Source organism: Chelon labrosus (assembly GCF_963514085.1).
Source record: "Chelon labrosus genome assembly, chromosome: 2".
Taxonomy (NCBI): domain Eukaryota; kingdom Metazoa; phylum Chordata; class Actinopteri; order Mugiliformes; family Mugilidae; genus Chelon; species Chelon labrosus.
The window spans coordinates 11,876,867-11,891,700 of record NC_140338.1 but is presented as its reverse complement, the minus strand read 5'-3'; the positions used below and the strand labels follow the sequence as shown (position 1 = coordinate 11,891,700).

The 14,834-nt window shown below is 41.4% G+C and overlaps 2 protein-coding genes across 5 annotated transcripts in view; one reads left to right on the top strand and one right to left on the bottom strand.

Moving 5' to 3' along the window:
• The window catches only part of zcchc7 (zinc finger, CCHC domain containing 7), a 49,713-nt gene extending 45,976 nt beyond the window's left edge, over positions 1–3,737 (bottom strand). Inside the window, exon 1 of the mRNA XM_084573855.1 lies at positions 3,646–3,737. The gene's annotated coding sequence lies outside the window, so the exon portion shown is untranslated. The remainder of the gene's footprint in view (positions 1–3,645) is intronic.
• Positions 3,738–12,119: 8,382 nt separating this feature from the next.
• Positions 12,120–14,834, top strand: part of pax5 (paired box 5) — a gene marked incomplete at its 3' end in the record, with an annotated part of 48,320 nt that continues 45,605 nt past the window's right edge. For all 4 annotated transcript variants that reach the window (XM_084559871.1, XM_084559869.1, XM_084559870.1 and 1 more), the window contains exon 1: positions 12,120–12,448. In XM_084559871.1, coding sequence (XP_084415997.1) covers positions 12,403–12,448 — 46 coding nt within the window. In that variant the 5' untranslated portion in view covers positions 12,120–12,402. The remainder of the gene's footprint in view (positions 12,449–14,834) is intronic.

Genomic DNA, 14,834 nt, shown 5'->3' with positions numbered 1-14,834 from the left:
AATCCCAAAGTGATATCTTCAAACAAATTATTTTGTCCGACAAACAAAAGGTAAATCCAAAACATATTCAGTTTATCATCACACAAGCCAAAGTAAGAAAAAAATCCTGACAAACAACCAGGAATGGTGTTTAAAAAACAAACCAGTTAATGAAATACTGATAGATTACTCTTTAGATTTTCATATTTCTAATTATTTTTTAACTCTCCAGGTAGCCATTGGTTACTGTCACTGAAAAACATTATGAAGCTGCAGGTAGGCCATCCACAGCAGTGGTGTTTTCATTAAATGGTTATGCAGTTTAATGAACGTTTTAGGCTTTATTATTCAAATGATGATCAAAAGCATGAATTTGGTCGTTTTTGGTGTGTTGGGTTTCCTGCACAAACGTCAAATCCATTTCTGATTTCAAACAAAAACATGAAAATATATCAATCCAGTCTTAATTTTTCTTATTTAAATTGTGTTTTTGCGTCACATTTGAATAGTCTGTAATATATAGTATATAACACTGACTGGACACATTCAACCGAGACCAGTTCATCGCTACCCCACCCCGGCTGTGGCTCAGTAGGTAGAGCGGGTTGTCCACAAACCAGAGGGTTAGCGATGCTAAGCCCAAACGTGCCACACACCGAAGTGTCCTCGAGCAAGACACTGAACCCCCAGTTGCTCCCAGTGCATGGCGCTGGTGTGTGAATGTGTGTGTGCTTGTGTGAGCAAAAGGGTAGATGCGACTGTAAAGCGCTTTGAGTACCAACAGGTAGAAAGGCGCTATATAAAAACAAGGCCATTTACAATTTACAATGTGGGTAGAACCACATAACTACAAGGATTATTTATTAGTGAGTTTCCTGTCTAAATTATAAAATGTGTCAGATGTCTATAGCACTGGGGGACTGTGCACACGAAGTCCAACATCAATTACAGGAGACTTGTTTCTGAAAACCATAAGGCCTTATTAGGAAAACAGAAACAGCACGGTACCTGTAAACTATTTTCATCAGGAACTGTACTAATAAAAAACAGCTTGGATCTAAGTTCATCAGCTGTCGGGGGCTGATTTCAGCCGGCACCTAACACAACATAATCCAGAACCCACTTTCAATGACTGTGTCAGAAAGCGTTTCATTATCTACCTGCTACACTCTTGTTAATTTTCCCAATCCCTGTCTCCCTTTCTATCACAGGGACCCACACAGAGTGGACGGAGAAGGGGCACCGGCCCATTGCTCTGTCCAGTCCTGCGTGTCTGTGCCATGATGGCTGGAGATGATTGGCTCCCAGGCCGCACACACTGCATAAACGCCACGGTACACGGTCACAAGCCGGCCACCGGGGGATTAAGGGGACAGAAAGAAGAGTCTTACCGGCTGGCGAGGGGCGACAGTTATGTGTTAAAAGTTTAGCGGAGCACGGGGACTGGGGCTGACAAATGACTGGCTGTGTTTTACAGAGGTGGAATTTAATGCACTGCACTTGAAGATCCGGTGCAGCCATGGTCCACCACCAACACAGGCGATTTTACTTAACCCGCCTAATTAAGACTGTGCTCAAAACTGCTTGCTATGTACTCGACCACTCTGCCCCACTCTCCTAGCTCTGCTGCATCCGTTAGGCTGGGGCAATTCACCTTCACGATGTATGACAGAAAGACACACACAGGTGGAAATCATACACGCAATAGAGGTTGTATTCCGTAATAATCATGAGCTTTATACACAACCTACAAACAGCCGCTGAGAGAAACGTTGCATTAGTACAACTCAGAAATGTAGTAATGTTGAAAACATGCTACGTTACATTTCCAAACAGTAAGCACAGATGTTTCTATTGGCCAATTGTGCACATCTACAGAGTTAAAGGTGAGTCCCTCGAGGAATGGGACCGAAACAGGAAATGCATGCTTGAATTTCTCTGTTGTTCAGGTTCAGAAAGAAGTGAACGGGAGCTGGAGCGAATATCTGTAACTGACTGCAGTGTACTGTTACACTGCGTATCCTAGGATAAGTCAAATTGTCAAACTAATAATAATAAAAAAAAGCTTAATAGTACAATGACAAACTCACAAAACTCACACCATAGGTCACTTCATTATCCACCTAATCAGAGGTTTTATCAGCCAGAATGATTTAAAAATCATTAGCTGCATGCTACTGTGTGTATACGAACCTTAAAGTAACATTCAGAAAGACCTTTTCTATTTTATACCAAGCGTTTATAGCAGCTAGATATTGTCCAGATTACAGAGCGTACACACAGAAGAAAGAGCAGACCAAACTGTAGGGCCCCTGGTTTAAATCCCCTCTACATCTACGGCTGAGGTAACCCTCTAAATCTGCTACTGCTGCCCACTGCTCTGTGTGCAATAATGGTTGGGTTAAATGAAGAGAACATATATGCATATGTACAGATTCCTGTATTTATTCATTTTTTTGTTATGATATCATTTATATATTTAAGTAAAGTAAAGTAAAGTGCTTTATTTGTCATAATACAACGAATCATACAACGAAATTTCATGGTCGGATGGAGGGTTAGTCCTGAGCCGCTGCGACCGCACGTGCCGCCACTGTGGGCCAACCTGAACCGGCGCCTAGCACATAACATATTTTTGATGATGGGAGAAAACCCATGCAAACACAGGAAGAACATGCAAACTCCACACAGAAAGGCCCTGAGAATCGAAACCTCTCCGCCCCGGGTATTCGAACCGAGGACCTTGTTGCTGTGAGGCACCAGTGCTACCCACTATGCCACCGTGCTGCCCATTTACTCTTTTATATTATTCATGCTGTGCCACTTTTAAATCAAAGGTACAGTTTTCTAAAGTATTTAAATATATTCTTATATATGAAAATATGAGGCCATATCACAAAGTTAAAACTACTTCCATGTGGACTAACATTTAAGTGTTGCTCATGTGTTAACGCAACAATAATAGTCACCCAGTGATTTAATAATCCATACAGTGGCCTTTCTGCAAAGTGAGCCCTTATACTTGTGATCATGCAACGGAGGTCATACTTCAAGGTTAACTGTTCCATGGTTTTACAGATACTTATTACATAGGAGTTTAAGTATTTGTACAGGTTTGCAGTACTTCTATCAAACGATTTCTAGAGAGAAACTGATAATATCTGTGTTTCGAGCTCAAGAAAAGACAGAGTAGAGCAACATGCCGAGGTCCCAAATACAGAGCCGACTGAATGCACAACACTGACAAGCAAAACGGCAGAAATCTCAGTTTTATAAGTGTCCATGCACTCTACTGCTAACTGTGGTTAGCATGGTGGTAGCGCCGGCTAGCCAAATGCTAACGAGCTAGCAGCCTGGGGCGCACGTTTGTACTTCGGGAAAGTCATATTTACATTTTTTAACACAATACACGGGGGAATTGGGAAAGTGTCGCAGATTAATGACAAGTTAAATGTATTTCCACATGTCAGCAGTCTCTGGGTAACATGTGTCCCTCTTCTGTCTGTCCACGTGTTTATAAGCAGCCAGCAGCCGGTCGGATGTAAACAATGGAGATCTACAGTCCCAAACACGCGTGAAAGACAACAAACACACGGACCTAAAGTATCCCCGCCTAAGCTACAACTGTATGCGTTTAATATTTAATGACAGTGCGCATGAGCTCACCTTTATCAACAAACTGGAGACAGACAAGTGTCGGAGCGGCTCTTGTGCTTCCAGCCAGAAGGAAACAGACAAACAACTTCCGGGTTCGTCGGGGGTGAAAATAGGTTGGCCAACCGTAACACTTCACTTGGCAGTGGCAAGAAGGTTATTACAAGGATGATTGTGACAGTGCATGGGGTTTATTGTGGTGATTCATAGACGACACAAAGCGCCAGTCAGGAATGTCAACTTTTAGGCAGGATTTTAGTATATTTATTATATTAGTTGGTCCAACTGCCCTGTTACATGGATAATTTTGACCACAACAATCAGTCCTTATATTTGACATCCGACTGGATTTTAGTTTTCTCCCATGGCTACAAAACACTATTATTATTTGTTTCTTCTCAGCTTAATTTGCACTTTGATGGACTGAAACCTCCACATTTTGTTTTTATAATAATCCCAGTCTTTAATGAGATATGCCTGCACAGCATTACATTATGCAAACACACTTCTTTTTAAAGTACACGTAGTTTAGAGTTTTTCCCTGTCCATATTACAATATTACCATATTCTAATGTATAAAGAGAATACTCCTTCCGTAAGGTGGCCCTCTCCAGGCCAGGGATCTGTATCTGCAACCAAATGGGAGCAGTGTGAAGAACGGGTAGAGGGGGTGCCAAATAATTGAGATGTTATTCCAGCCATTATGTCTTAAAATAACCTGTGAATCTGAAGTTCATAATACCTCCTTGTGTCTTCAGGTGTTTTGAGGAAGTTTCTGTTTCTCTCTAGCTTCACCTCTTATAAATCATCATTAAGTTAAAACCCTTGGTACTGAGGGAAATGAAATTCTTTGACAGAAACTGATCCTAAAAAATACAAGGGTGTACTGGTTGGGTGGACACTGATCATATAATCAGTGGTGGTTCTGGTTCCAGCGAAGTCCAGCGAGTAAACTATGTTCCCTGTATCTCCCTTACCTCCTTCTCACCTTTCACTATCTAATAGAGGTAATTGCTAAATATTTTACAGAATATTTAAAGTGTAGTCTACTTCCTCTTATTATAAAATACCATTATCAAAGTTAACAGTGAACAGCCAGCTAGGATCCAGGGCATCATCCTTCTTTCTGCAGACATCACGGCCCTGTACTGTTTTTTCACCACACAGACTATTCTGACTCTGATGGATGCCCCTCCAATAAGGCACAAATATTAGCTATAAAATGTCAGAATATGTGCATGTGTGCACTGGGTGTATGCATGTGAGAGTGACTAGTACGGACCTTCAGGCCTGTGCTATTATTACATGTTGATGGGAATGTAAATCTATATGTAAATGTAATTCTACAGACTGGCTATCGCCATCAGTCATATTTACAGCACGTAGAATACAGGGAAATTATGCCATCCTGGCTCTCACACAGACTGTGTAGCATTAACATCCATCTTTTCCTCCCCTCCGTATCGTGGGAATAATTGTGAACTTTGTATATCCAACTATAACCGACGCCGTCGTAATAATAGTGAGCGAATGGCGTTATGATAGAGAACCAGAGGGTGAATGCCATCTGATTCCAGAGGTTTCTCCATGCGTGTCATCACAGGAAAGGCCATCACAGAGTTGGATTGTTTCCTTCCAAAGGTTAGGCTATACCTCGTGTCACAACACTATCACCTCTTTTAGTTAATGTACACACCTCACACACACACACACACAGAGAGAGACTCACACACATACTTAAAATCCTGCATCTGTTTTGTTTTTGGGAAGTGCATACGGGGGCCCTCTGCCTCCTCTGCTCCCCGTATCTCTCTAAATTGGATGCAGGTTCGGGATGCCTCACTGCCTCAGTGAAATTGTGATGTGTCTGCCTGATTTTAGGTTCCATGCATTTGCTGGTATTTACTATTATTATTTTAAAAAGGGCAGTAGAGACCGGCTGAACAGAGGCACCTGCTTCAGCGGTTCATCTCCGGGCCAGTGGTGCCCAGACCCGGCGGCGTGTTGAAGATGGATGGAGTGTCCGGGACGGGGATTTAAAGTCCCCTGATTTCCAATCACACATTCCAGAGGGGATGGTTCTGCCTGATGAATGATCTTTATTGAGGAGAAGGAGTTAAAAGAAGCATGTCATTGCTCTCATTTGATGGTGTTTGTATGTGCCGTGGTGGCTCCGTTTTCCATTTGGCGCCAGACGCTGCGGCAAGACTTTCTCCGGAGTGTTTTATCAAAACAGGATTGTCGTCAGGCACTCTGGCGTATTGGCTATATTCAGCAACTGATGGTCAAAGCCCCAATTCTCTTGTGTTTGTTATCACTGCTTGGCTTTAGTCAGTGTGATGAAACACTTCTTATTTTACAGAAACTGTAAAAATATATATATATGAATATATATCAGCTCACTGGCAAATTTGACTTGTGCAGTTGCTGAGCACAGTGAGAGAAACGCTGGAATATGTTGAAAACATAAGAGCTGAAACAATTAGTTGATTAACTGCAAGTCATAAGGACATCAGTTGCAAACAATATTGATATCTGATCTATGTCTGAGTGGTGTTTCTAAGCAAATAAGTGGAAAGAAAACACTGGTTTGAGCTCACAATTGCAAATACTGTTTTATTCTGCACAAAATATTTCATGGATTTGAACTGCAGGCAAGAGAAAGCCTTCTAAAACACAACCATGGACTATGTGATTCACTGTTCAATACCACGACACGGCCGATGAGCCGAGAAAACAATCTGTATATTTACATCAAAGTTAAAGTAAAATGAATGCCGGAGCCTTACAAATGAATGTACAGCGTCTGTCTGCACAGATGCGCGTCTGAGCAGGTTGCATCAGCTTGTTTCAGTTCTGTAGCAGGAGGTCTGCTTTCCTTTCTGCTCTTGCTTCCTTGTTACTGTATGCATGTAAATAAGACCGTCCAGTTCGTATCAAAGCAGCCGAGCAGGAGGAATTCCCTCTTAAAAAAAGAAAAAAAAGAAAAAAGAAGAAGACCTGCACTGGATCACCGCTTCTGAACAAAAAATGTCCCCCATGCATCACCCATGTGGGGCCCTCTCTGCTGCAGTCATTCCGGATGTACAGCGTTTGTGGAGAAGCCCTCCGAAATGTCTTTTTTCTTTTTCTTTCACTGAGTCGCACACTCAATCGTAACACTTCAATGAAAACTTTGGTCTTTTCAGTCACGTTAACACAGGTGTCATATTTTCATTAGTTCTAATATCAGATATCACGGCATCGCATAGCTTCGCGGGATAAGAAAGCAACATTAGAGCGATTCAGTGGATCCAGGAGTTAATATGCCAAGTAGAGCATGTACTAATCAGCGGCAAAGCTCACAAGCAGGAGGAAACAAATGATGGAGCACAACCAGAGGGGATTGAGAACTTGTCACAGGGGGGGTATTGCTTGTAATTTTGAAACCTGTAAGAGAATATTTCTTTTTTTTCCTACACCAAAAGTTTAGTGTCTTTTCCCAGACACACACATGAATATGTGACATTGCTTGACCATTACTAGCTTCAATTAAGATTGGCCAATAAAGAGTCCAGTGACTAAATATGCTGTGGTTTCACACACTGCCAGTTCATTAGGTGCACAAGAGAATTTGAATGCATCCTAACATGTCAGCCCTGCACTAAATCTTAGCTTCACGAAGGTTGTGGTATTCAGAATTCGTTGAAACTAACTTAGAGAGCTGTGTTTGTGTCTAATTTAATAAAGTTTAACAGCACGTACCTCCTCCTAAAATGATCATACAGTTGAATCACCATGCTGATTTATCATAAACTGAACATTATAATACACATTTATTGCAGGGACATCACATTAGAATGCATTGGCACACAGGTCTGTCCGGCTGATGTTTTGGGAAGTGTGTGCATATTGTGGTATCAGCTAGCAAAGCCTTTGTGGATAAAACAATCGGAACATAATGTCTGGATTTGTGGCTCACCTGCTATTACACCTGACAAATTAAAGGTGCTAAGAACATGGTTCCCCTTAACATTTTGCTGTCATTGGTTTGCAAAACTGCCAGGCCAATGAGTGTACCGACATACTCAGGAATGTGTGAGCTTTGGATACCATGAGGTGAGCGACCACATGCAGAAATAGGCCTCCTTTTAAGGGGACTCAAGGCCAAAAATTTGAGAACAATTTTAGACTCAGTGCTTAAAACATTAACTTACAATCGCACTCTTTTCAAATAAAATGCGGTTTTTGCACAGGATAAACACACAAACCGCATAAGAAACACCTTTTGTGAAGCTCTTTGATCAGCAATCTGTGCTTTCAGCAGGAAAGAAAAAAAAAACAAGAGAACAAGCTTGACGACACCTTTTGAGATCGGACCAAGTGACTTGTGTCTGTGGGGATTAAAAAGTCCCACATACACACACTCAGCACCACACGGTGCCACGACACCTCTTTCTCAGCTGCGGGTATAGAACCACACTGACAGGAGCCTTGTCCGCTCTTGTCGAATCGTCACGCTGAAATGTTTACCTTTACATACAAATGGCCCGGTGTCATGTTGTGTCACATAATGTTTCATGGACAAATAATGTGTCCCATTTCTCAATCCGCCCTGCAGCCCTTAAGCCCCCTTCTAGCCGCTGTAGTCACAACAACGCCCAGGCAGCGTGTATGGCTGCAGAAAAAGGAAAAAAAAGGGGAACCTTGTGTCGCCACTGTGAAGTGCCACCCTGAATTAAATCCCAGGGATATAGAGGTAAGCTCAATCAGCACTGTGGCTCCGAGCGTTTGGAGGAAAGCAGAGGCAAACACCTGAGCACCGGAGGCGAGTTTTTACCAGGGTGTTAGCACAGTTCTTTCTGTCTCAGTCTGAAGAAATGCAACACTAAATTGGATCATAGGCAGCACTGTCATAGGAGTGTTACATGATATGCTTCAGGTTAGACAAATAAAAGCTTCCAATGGGATGTTAAGGGAACAACATTCATTACAATCAAATGATTTATAACAGAAAAAAACTTCAGAGAAAATATGGGATTAATAAAAAAATGTAATTAAAATATCAAATTATCAGACAAAAAGATCTGGATTATAAATTAGTTTAGAGAAGTTTTTTAAAAAAAGATGAGGGCCAGAAAATTACACAATTTATTCAGAAAAATAAACTGTCTGACCATTATCCAACAGAACAAGATGCTAAACCTACAACAGGTACTGAGATATGATGAAAACATTAAACCAAACACTGAAGAGCATTTTATATTTGCAAATTAAGTTCATTAGCAGTAAAAATTTAACCATTGTAATGTGAAGTGTCTATAATCTGGAGGTACTTCTACTTTACGAGCTGTTATCTGATATTTTCTACAGTTCAGGAAAAGAAATATTGAACTTTTGCTACAGTTTATATCAGGCAGCTGCAAAATAAGGGTTTATCAAATGGAAATTATTAAAAAAGGAGACATTGTCATGGCCCAATAACACGGTGGTCACATTTGAATCAGTATCAGAAATAGTACAATCTAGTACAGTCAGTGTTTATTATAATAATAATAATATGAAATGCAAAATGAAAGTACAATTCTGCAAACTGTCCACTTTTACACAGAACAATAAAGCTGGAGGAAGAACTTTTGCATTTTATTTTACCTTACATTTATTTATTTATTTTACAGCTTTCAGTTAAAGCTCCAAAAACGCACATGCACTCCTAATTTTTTAACAGAAAATCCCAACCTCCAGATGTACATGCACACCTCAGACCTCAGGCCTCTGGTTTACACTAAATTTAAACGGTCTGGTGAGAACCAAAAAAGTCCCACAGAGGCAGCAGGGAGCCATTTCCCTGCAGTGTTTACGTGTTTACTTATTTACTAATTTACTAATCGTCCCTTTAGTTCTTCTGTCTCGCGCTTTAATGCGATTCTTTCCGGTTCCGCTCGGTCAGAGCTCGGGTCACCGATCCAACTACTCCCCCTCATATTAATTACGTTAATTAGCGCGGGGATGGAAAACAAACAAGTGATGATTAATATCTAAAACTATGGCGAATTCTTTGAAGGGGTCCTGCGGGCAAGCCAAGTGTGGAGAGGCACGAGAGTGAGGCTGCAGAAGACACGTGGAAGGGTATTAGAAAAACTATTCCTGAGACTGGAACAACAAAAACTGATAGAAGAGTTAGTAGAAATCAAAGTTAAAGACACAGTAAAGTATCTGATACTGTCTAAACATAGCTCGAAATAACTATGTCTATATAGCTTTAAGATTTAGATGAATAATATATTACATGACATGAATTATTGCTCTTATATTTGTTTTCATAAACTGAATAATAATAATAATAATAATAAATATAATAATATATATATATTTTTACAATAGTCTGTGGTATAAAAGTAAAATTATTATCTCATTTTATCCTATCTATGTTAATTACAAAGTAAGCTTAATTAAAAGTGGCCATAAGCTATTATGTACATTTCTATTAAACTGTATCTACTTTATATATAAAAAATGTAATTGTAATTGTGGGAAAATATCTGTTAGTCTGTAAAGTGTGTTAGTCTCTTACTTCATTATATATTAGTCAAAATAACCTAAATTAAAATGTTGTACAGTTTTTCCTGTGAGTTAAAGGTGATCCTACATGGGATTTAAGATATTTAAGAAAAAAGAAAAAAAGAAAAAAGAAAAGAGGTCTAACCATCACTGGAGTCACGACACAAATGTGTAATATTATAAATATAATATTTCCAAAAGTTAATTTTACACATTATTAACTTTTCCATGTGGGAATATGCCACCAGCTTCATGCTAATTCTACTGTACCTCCACTCCGAGGCAGCACACAGTGATATTTTCCTGATAAAAGTCTATAATTGATTTATCGGCGTCTGTTTCTGAGTCTGAAGGTCAGAGCAGCCTCCTCTTTCTCTCTCTCTTTTTTTTTTTTTTTTTGTTCTTTTTGTTTCCCGCCATCACACGGAAACATTAGCGTTTATGTTTTGATGTCGTGGGCGCGAGCCGAAGGTCAGGGTCGCGGTTGTTGCAGCGCGAGGCGACAAGCAGAGCAAAATGGGTCGCTGTCTCGCGCTTTGTTCCGCACTCAATTGTCTCGGGGCTGCGCGTGAACCCTGAGACCCGCGGCTGTCTGGAGGACAGAAACGGAGGGGACGGAAGGAGAAGTAAGAAAGAGAGAAAAGAGACACACCCACCGCTTCAAAATCTTCTCTTTCAAATCTTAATTTCTGCTTTTAGTCAGGTGAGGAATTTCTGGTGAAATCTGTTATTTATTTTTGTGTCGTTTTAGTCTGGTCTGTGTCACATATTTTGACTTGACGTGGTAACATTTTGTCAGCTGAAAACAATAAATATATAGGTGTGGAAAGCCTTACTTCCGGCTCATGCTGTAGGCCATTTGTTAGTTGAAAATCTGCGTTCATGCCAAACTATTATAATCCCCCCCACCCAAAATGGAACTTCCGTTGTTTCGGCTAGTAAAATTTTCTCAGTTGGTCCAAAATGACTGCAAAATCTGAATCCAACGGAAGAGCCAAAAAAAAGAAAAAAGAAAAAAAGAAAAAATGAAACAGAAAAAGAAAAACGTGCTCAGGAAATGTATAATGTCATTGTTCCGCCAGAGAATAAAGTTCTCGACTAGAACCAAACAAAGCGTCGAGTATCACTACGAGTGGAAATTTTCAGTTGGCAAATTAATATTTAAATGAAATGTTACGCGCTCACAGGTGTGTGTCTGCGAACAATCAGAGCTGAGGACCGGAACTATCCGTTTCGTGACAAACACTTTGCACATAGCGCACGCAAGGAGGAGAAGTCTGCTCTCTCTCCAGCTGCACGCACGCACGTGAAGCTGAAGTTGAGGATCCACGCGCTGCACCTGCTCCGTTGTGCTTCAGTCCGTGCGTAATGCGTAAAGAGCGCCGTGCGTAACAGGTGTGCCGGCAGAGGCGGAAAAAAGTTTGGAGAAACTCTCGCAGTCGCTCTTTTGGAAAACCCTGAGTGGACATTGGAAATAAACACACTTAAGGGCCAACTTTCTTTTAAATAGCCTACAAATTTATTAACAAAGAACAAAACCTTCACTGTTTTGACGCATTTAACATCTATAATGTTGCCCACCGACCACTATATCATCATCGGTGTGCGTAGCAAATGAATCAAACATAAAAGAGGTAAAGACAGACAGAGAGAGTTGGGCGGGGGCGGGAAAGTTTAGTAAAGTGGAACTTGGTAACAGATGCGAGTGAGGGGGGGCGCGGCCCAGCAGGGAAGGGTGGAGGCTCTCCGTTGTGTGTACGTACGCGTTGCCGCGCGCGTGCGTCAGGACGCATGTTAATGCGTGCGTGCGAGCGTGCACGCGTAGTGCATTTGTGTGTGTGAGCGCGCGCAGGAAAAGGACAGGACATGAGCGCACATTGAGAGAGCGGCTCTTTTACTCGGCGTGATCATTTCACGCTTCCCCCCGAAGCCTTTTTTCCACCTAAAGCGTTTAGTTGCAGCTGACTGAGCACTTGCAGGGAGTGCAATAGGGAGCGGAAGGGTCGAATTATTTCAACCTACAACTCGCCCCAAAAGTACTGTAGGACGAAAGAAAAAAAAAAAAAAGAGGAGAGAGGGAGAGGAGAAAACGGTGCCAAGGAGAGGGAGAGAGATAGAGATAGGGAGGGAGAGAGAGGAAGAGAGGGGGACACTGGAAAAAAAAAAAAAGTTTTTGTTCTTTTCCCTTTTTTCTCCCTCCATCGCCTCCCCCTGTTCTAACCGGGCACCATGGACCAAGGGCCCAAGAGTCCTGCATTGCGGCTGGGGAGAGCAGGTAGGTTCGCACCGGCTCACTCGAGCTTCATTTCACTTTCATGAAGAACTTAACTTTTTTTTTTTTTGTCAAGTGTAACACGCTCTGGTTTAATTTGTTCGTTTGCATGTTTTGTCTGACAAGAAACTTTTAAATATAAGTTGTGGAAATTATTTTTTTGGAGATGCAGATTTCATTTATTTATTTATTTTTGACTTGCTCAGAGTTATTTTGGAGTATTAAAAACTTTCTGAAGTATTCTTGGGTGAGGAAAAAAAAAAAAGTTAATTGATTTATTTTTAAGACAAGTTGCCCACGAATGTTTTACTTCAAGTTTGTGACCTTTGTGTGGAGAGTGTGATTGATCAGCTAAGCCTCGTTTTGCTGTCGTCAATAGATTCTTAGACTTTAATTAAAGAGATAAATTGTGGTTTGAATGTTGTTGTTTTTTCCTGGAATTGCTATTTTTTCTAGTTTCAAATATGCTTTTAGTGGGTTTTGGTCATTATTTTTGATTCTTTAAAGCTTGAAACAGTTTGACACAAGTGGCTGTACTTGTTGGGTGTACATTGTGCTTCGGGTCAGATCCACGTGTTGAGCACCTTAATTCCGGGTTAGTTCCTTATAACAGAAAGAAGTGAATTTGGGCAAGGTAGTGGAGGCCCGTATTTGTCAAATACGTGGAGTAAAGCGTGTCTTTTGAGGACAGTGGGTGTGTGTGATGATGATGATGATGCCGTGGAGATTTTTTTTATGCCCAAGTTTGAAGTTGACCGGTGACTCCCTTAAAGTGTCTGAGCTCGACTCTTTCCTTCGCGTCTCCATTACTTTATTCAACAGGTTAACCTCCTACAGGCCTATTTAGAAAACAGCAGGATCTGGTACCGCGATGGATCAGGCCATCGACCTCGTTATGGCACCCAATGGATATCACATCATTTCATATTGCTGCCCGCTGTGTCTGCATTGATAAAACGTCGTTTGTCATTAAGAATCTGTGGGCAAGTGATCACCCTTTCTGAGCAAGTGTCCTCCAAACAGCCTGTCATCCAGAAAAGCAAAAAAACATCTTTAATGATGCCCATGTTTGTGCATTAATAAGAATATTGCAATGCATTCATAATGGATGTTTAAGACAAATGTGGAACAACATTTTTATAGGAGTGCCGGCTGCTTTTAGTGACACAGATTGCGACACGTTGACTCATAATAGAAACAAATTATCTTGTGCCCGGCCTTCTATGGAAATGTGTCATCAAGTGATGCTAGTGGCCTGTAAGACAAATAATGGCTCTTTAGCGGTCTTTTGTGGAGTGGGCCTAACCCCTGATCAACGGTGAAAGCGACGGGATTTGTAGCAATTGGATAATAACCCTTTGACCACTGAGGAAATCAGAGTTTAAAGGAGGCCCTCCCCTGTTGATGTGGAAAGTCTTTAGGGCCCAGGGCCTTTACCTACACCCTCTCCATTTCCTCTGACTTTTAAGATACGTGCTTGGGATACAAAGGAGAATAAGTGAGAATGAACGTGGATCTAATCAGACCCCCCCAACCCCACCCCACCTCACCCCCTTGCTCTCTCTCTCTCTCTTCCCGCCCTGCAGAACGGCAGCGCGTAAAAGCGCGTAGCTCGGTTCTTTCCAATGAGCAGGGACTAATTTAAAATGATTACAAATGAAAACAATTAGACTAAACCTGGGTCACTTGTGTGTTTTGGTAGAAAAAAGAAAGCACCCTGCAGCCAAATAAGCAAACCATATGAAGCCCTGATACTATCCATCCTGGCCAGTGAAGCCTCGTGCAGTTTTTCACAAGGGATTTTTGATTCTCCACTCTGAAAGGTTGTGACCAAAAGATTCAGATGCAGTGCGAAGTAAAAACCTAAATACTCATTCTGCTGTCGTGTCAGTGCACATGAAACATGAAACACTGCGGTTGAGAGAGAGAGAGAGAGAGAGAGACTGACGGTGGAAGAGAGAAAGAGAGGAGGGAGGGGAGAAAGAAAGAGAGAGATGACCTCACATGGCATAGCCTACTTTCGTTTTGACCTCAAGCGCCCTGTGATATAGAACATGGACGTGGGCTGATGCTACGACCTGCATGCAGGGCCTTATATTTATGTTCAGATGACGGACTGGTCTTTACTTGCAGAATCAAAGAGCCAAATGATTACGTCCATCTGATCGGGCCTGCGGGTGGGAGAAGCAGTCAGTGCAAAGTCCAAGACGGTTGACTCTCCAGTCCATATATTTTATTTATTAGCGATGACTTTTATATTTTACCAGCAAATGAAAACTTAAGAAGAGATACGGGGGCTTTCTCATTATGTTTACAGTCAGCGGGCGTGTAATAAACGAGCTGGTGGAGTTAACATGCGCTATTAATTTTTCATTGCTTTTCCGTTTCG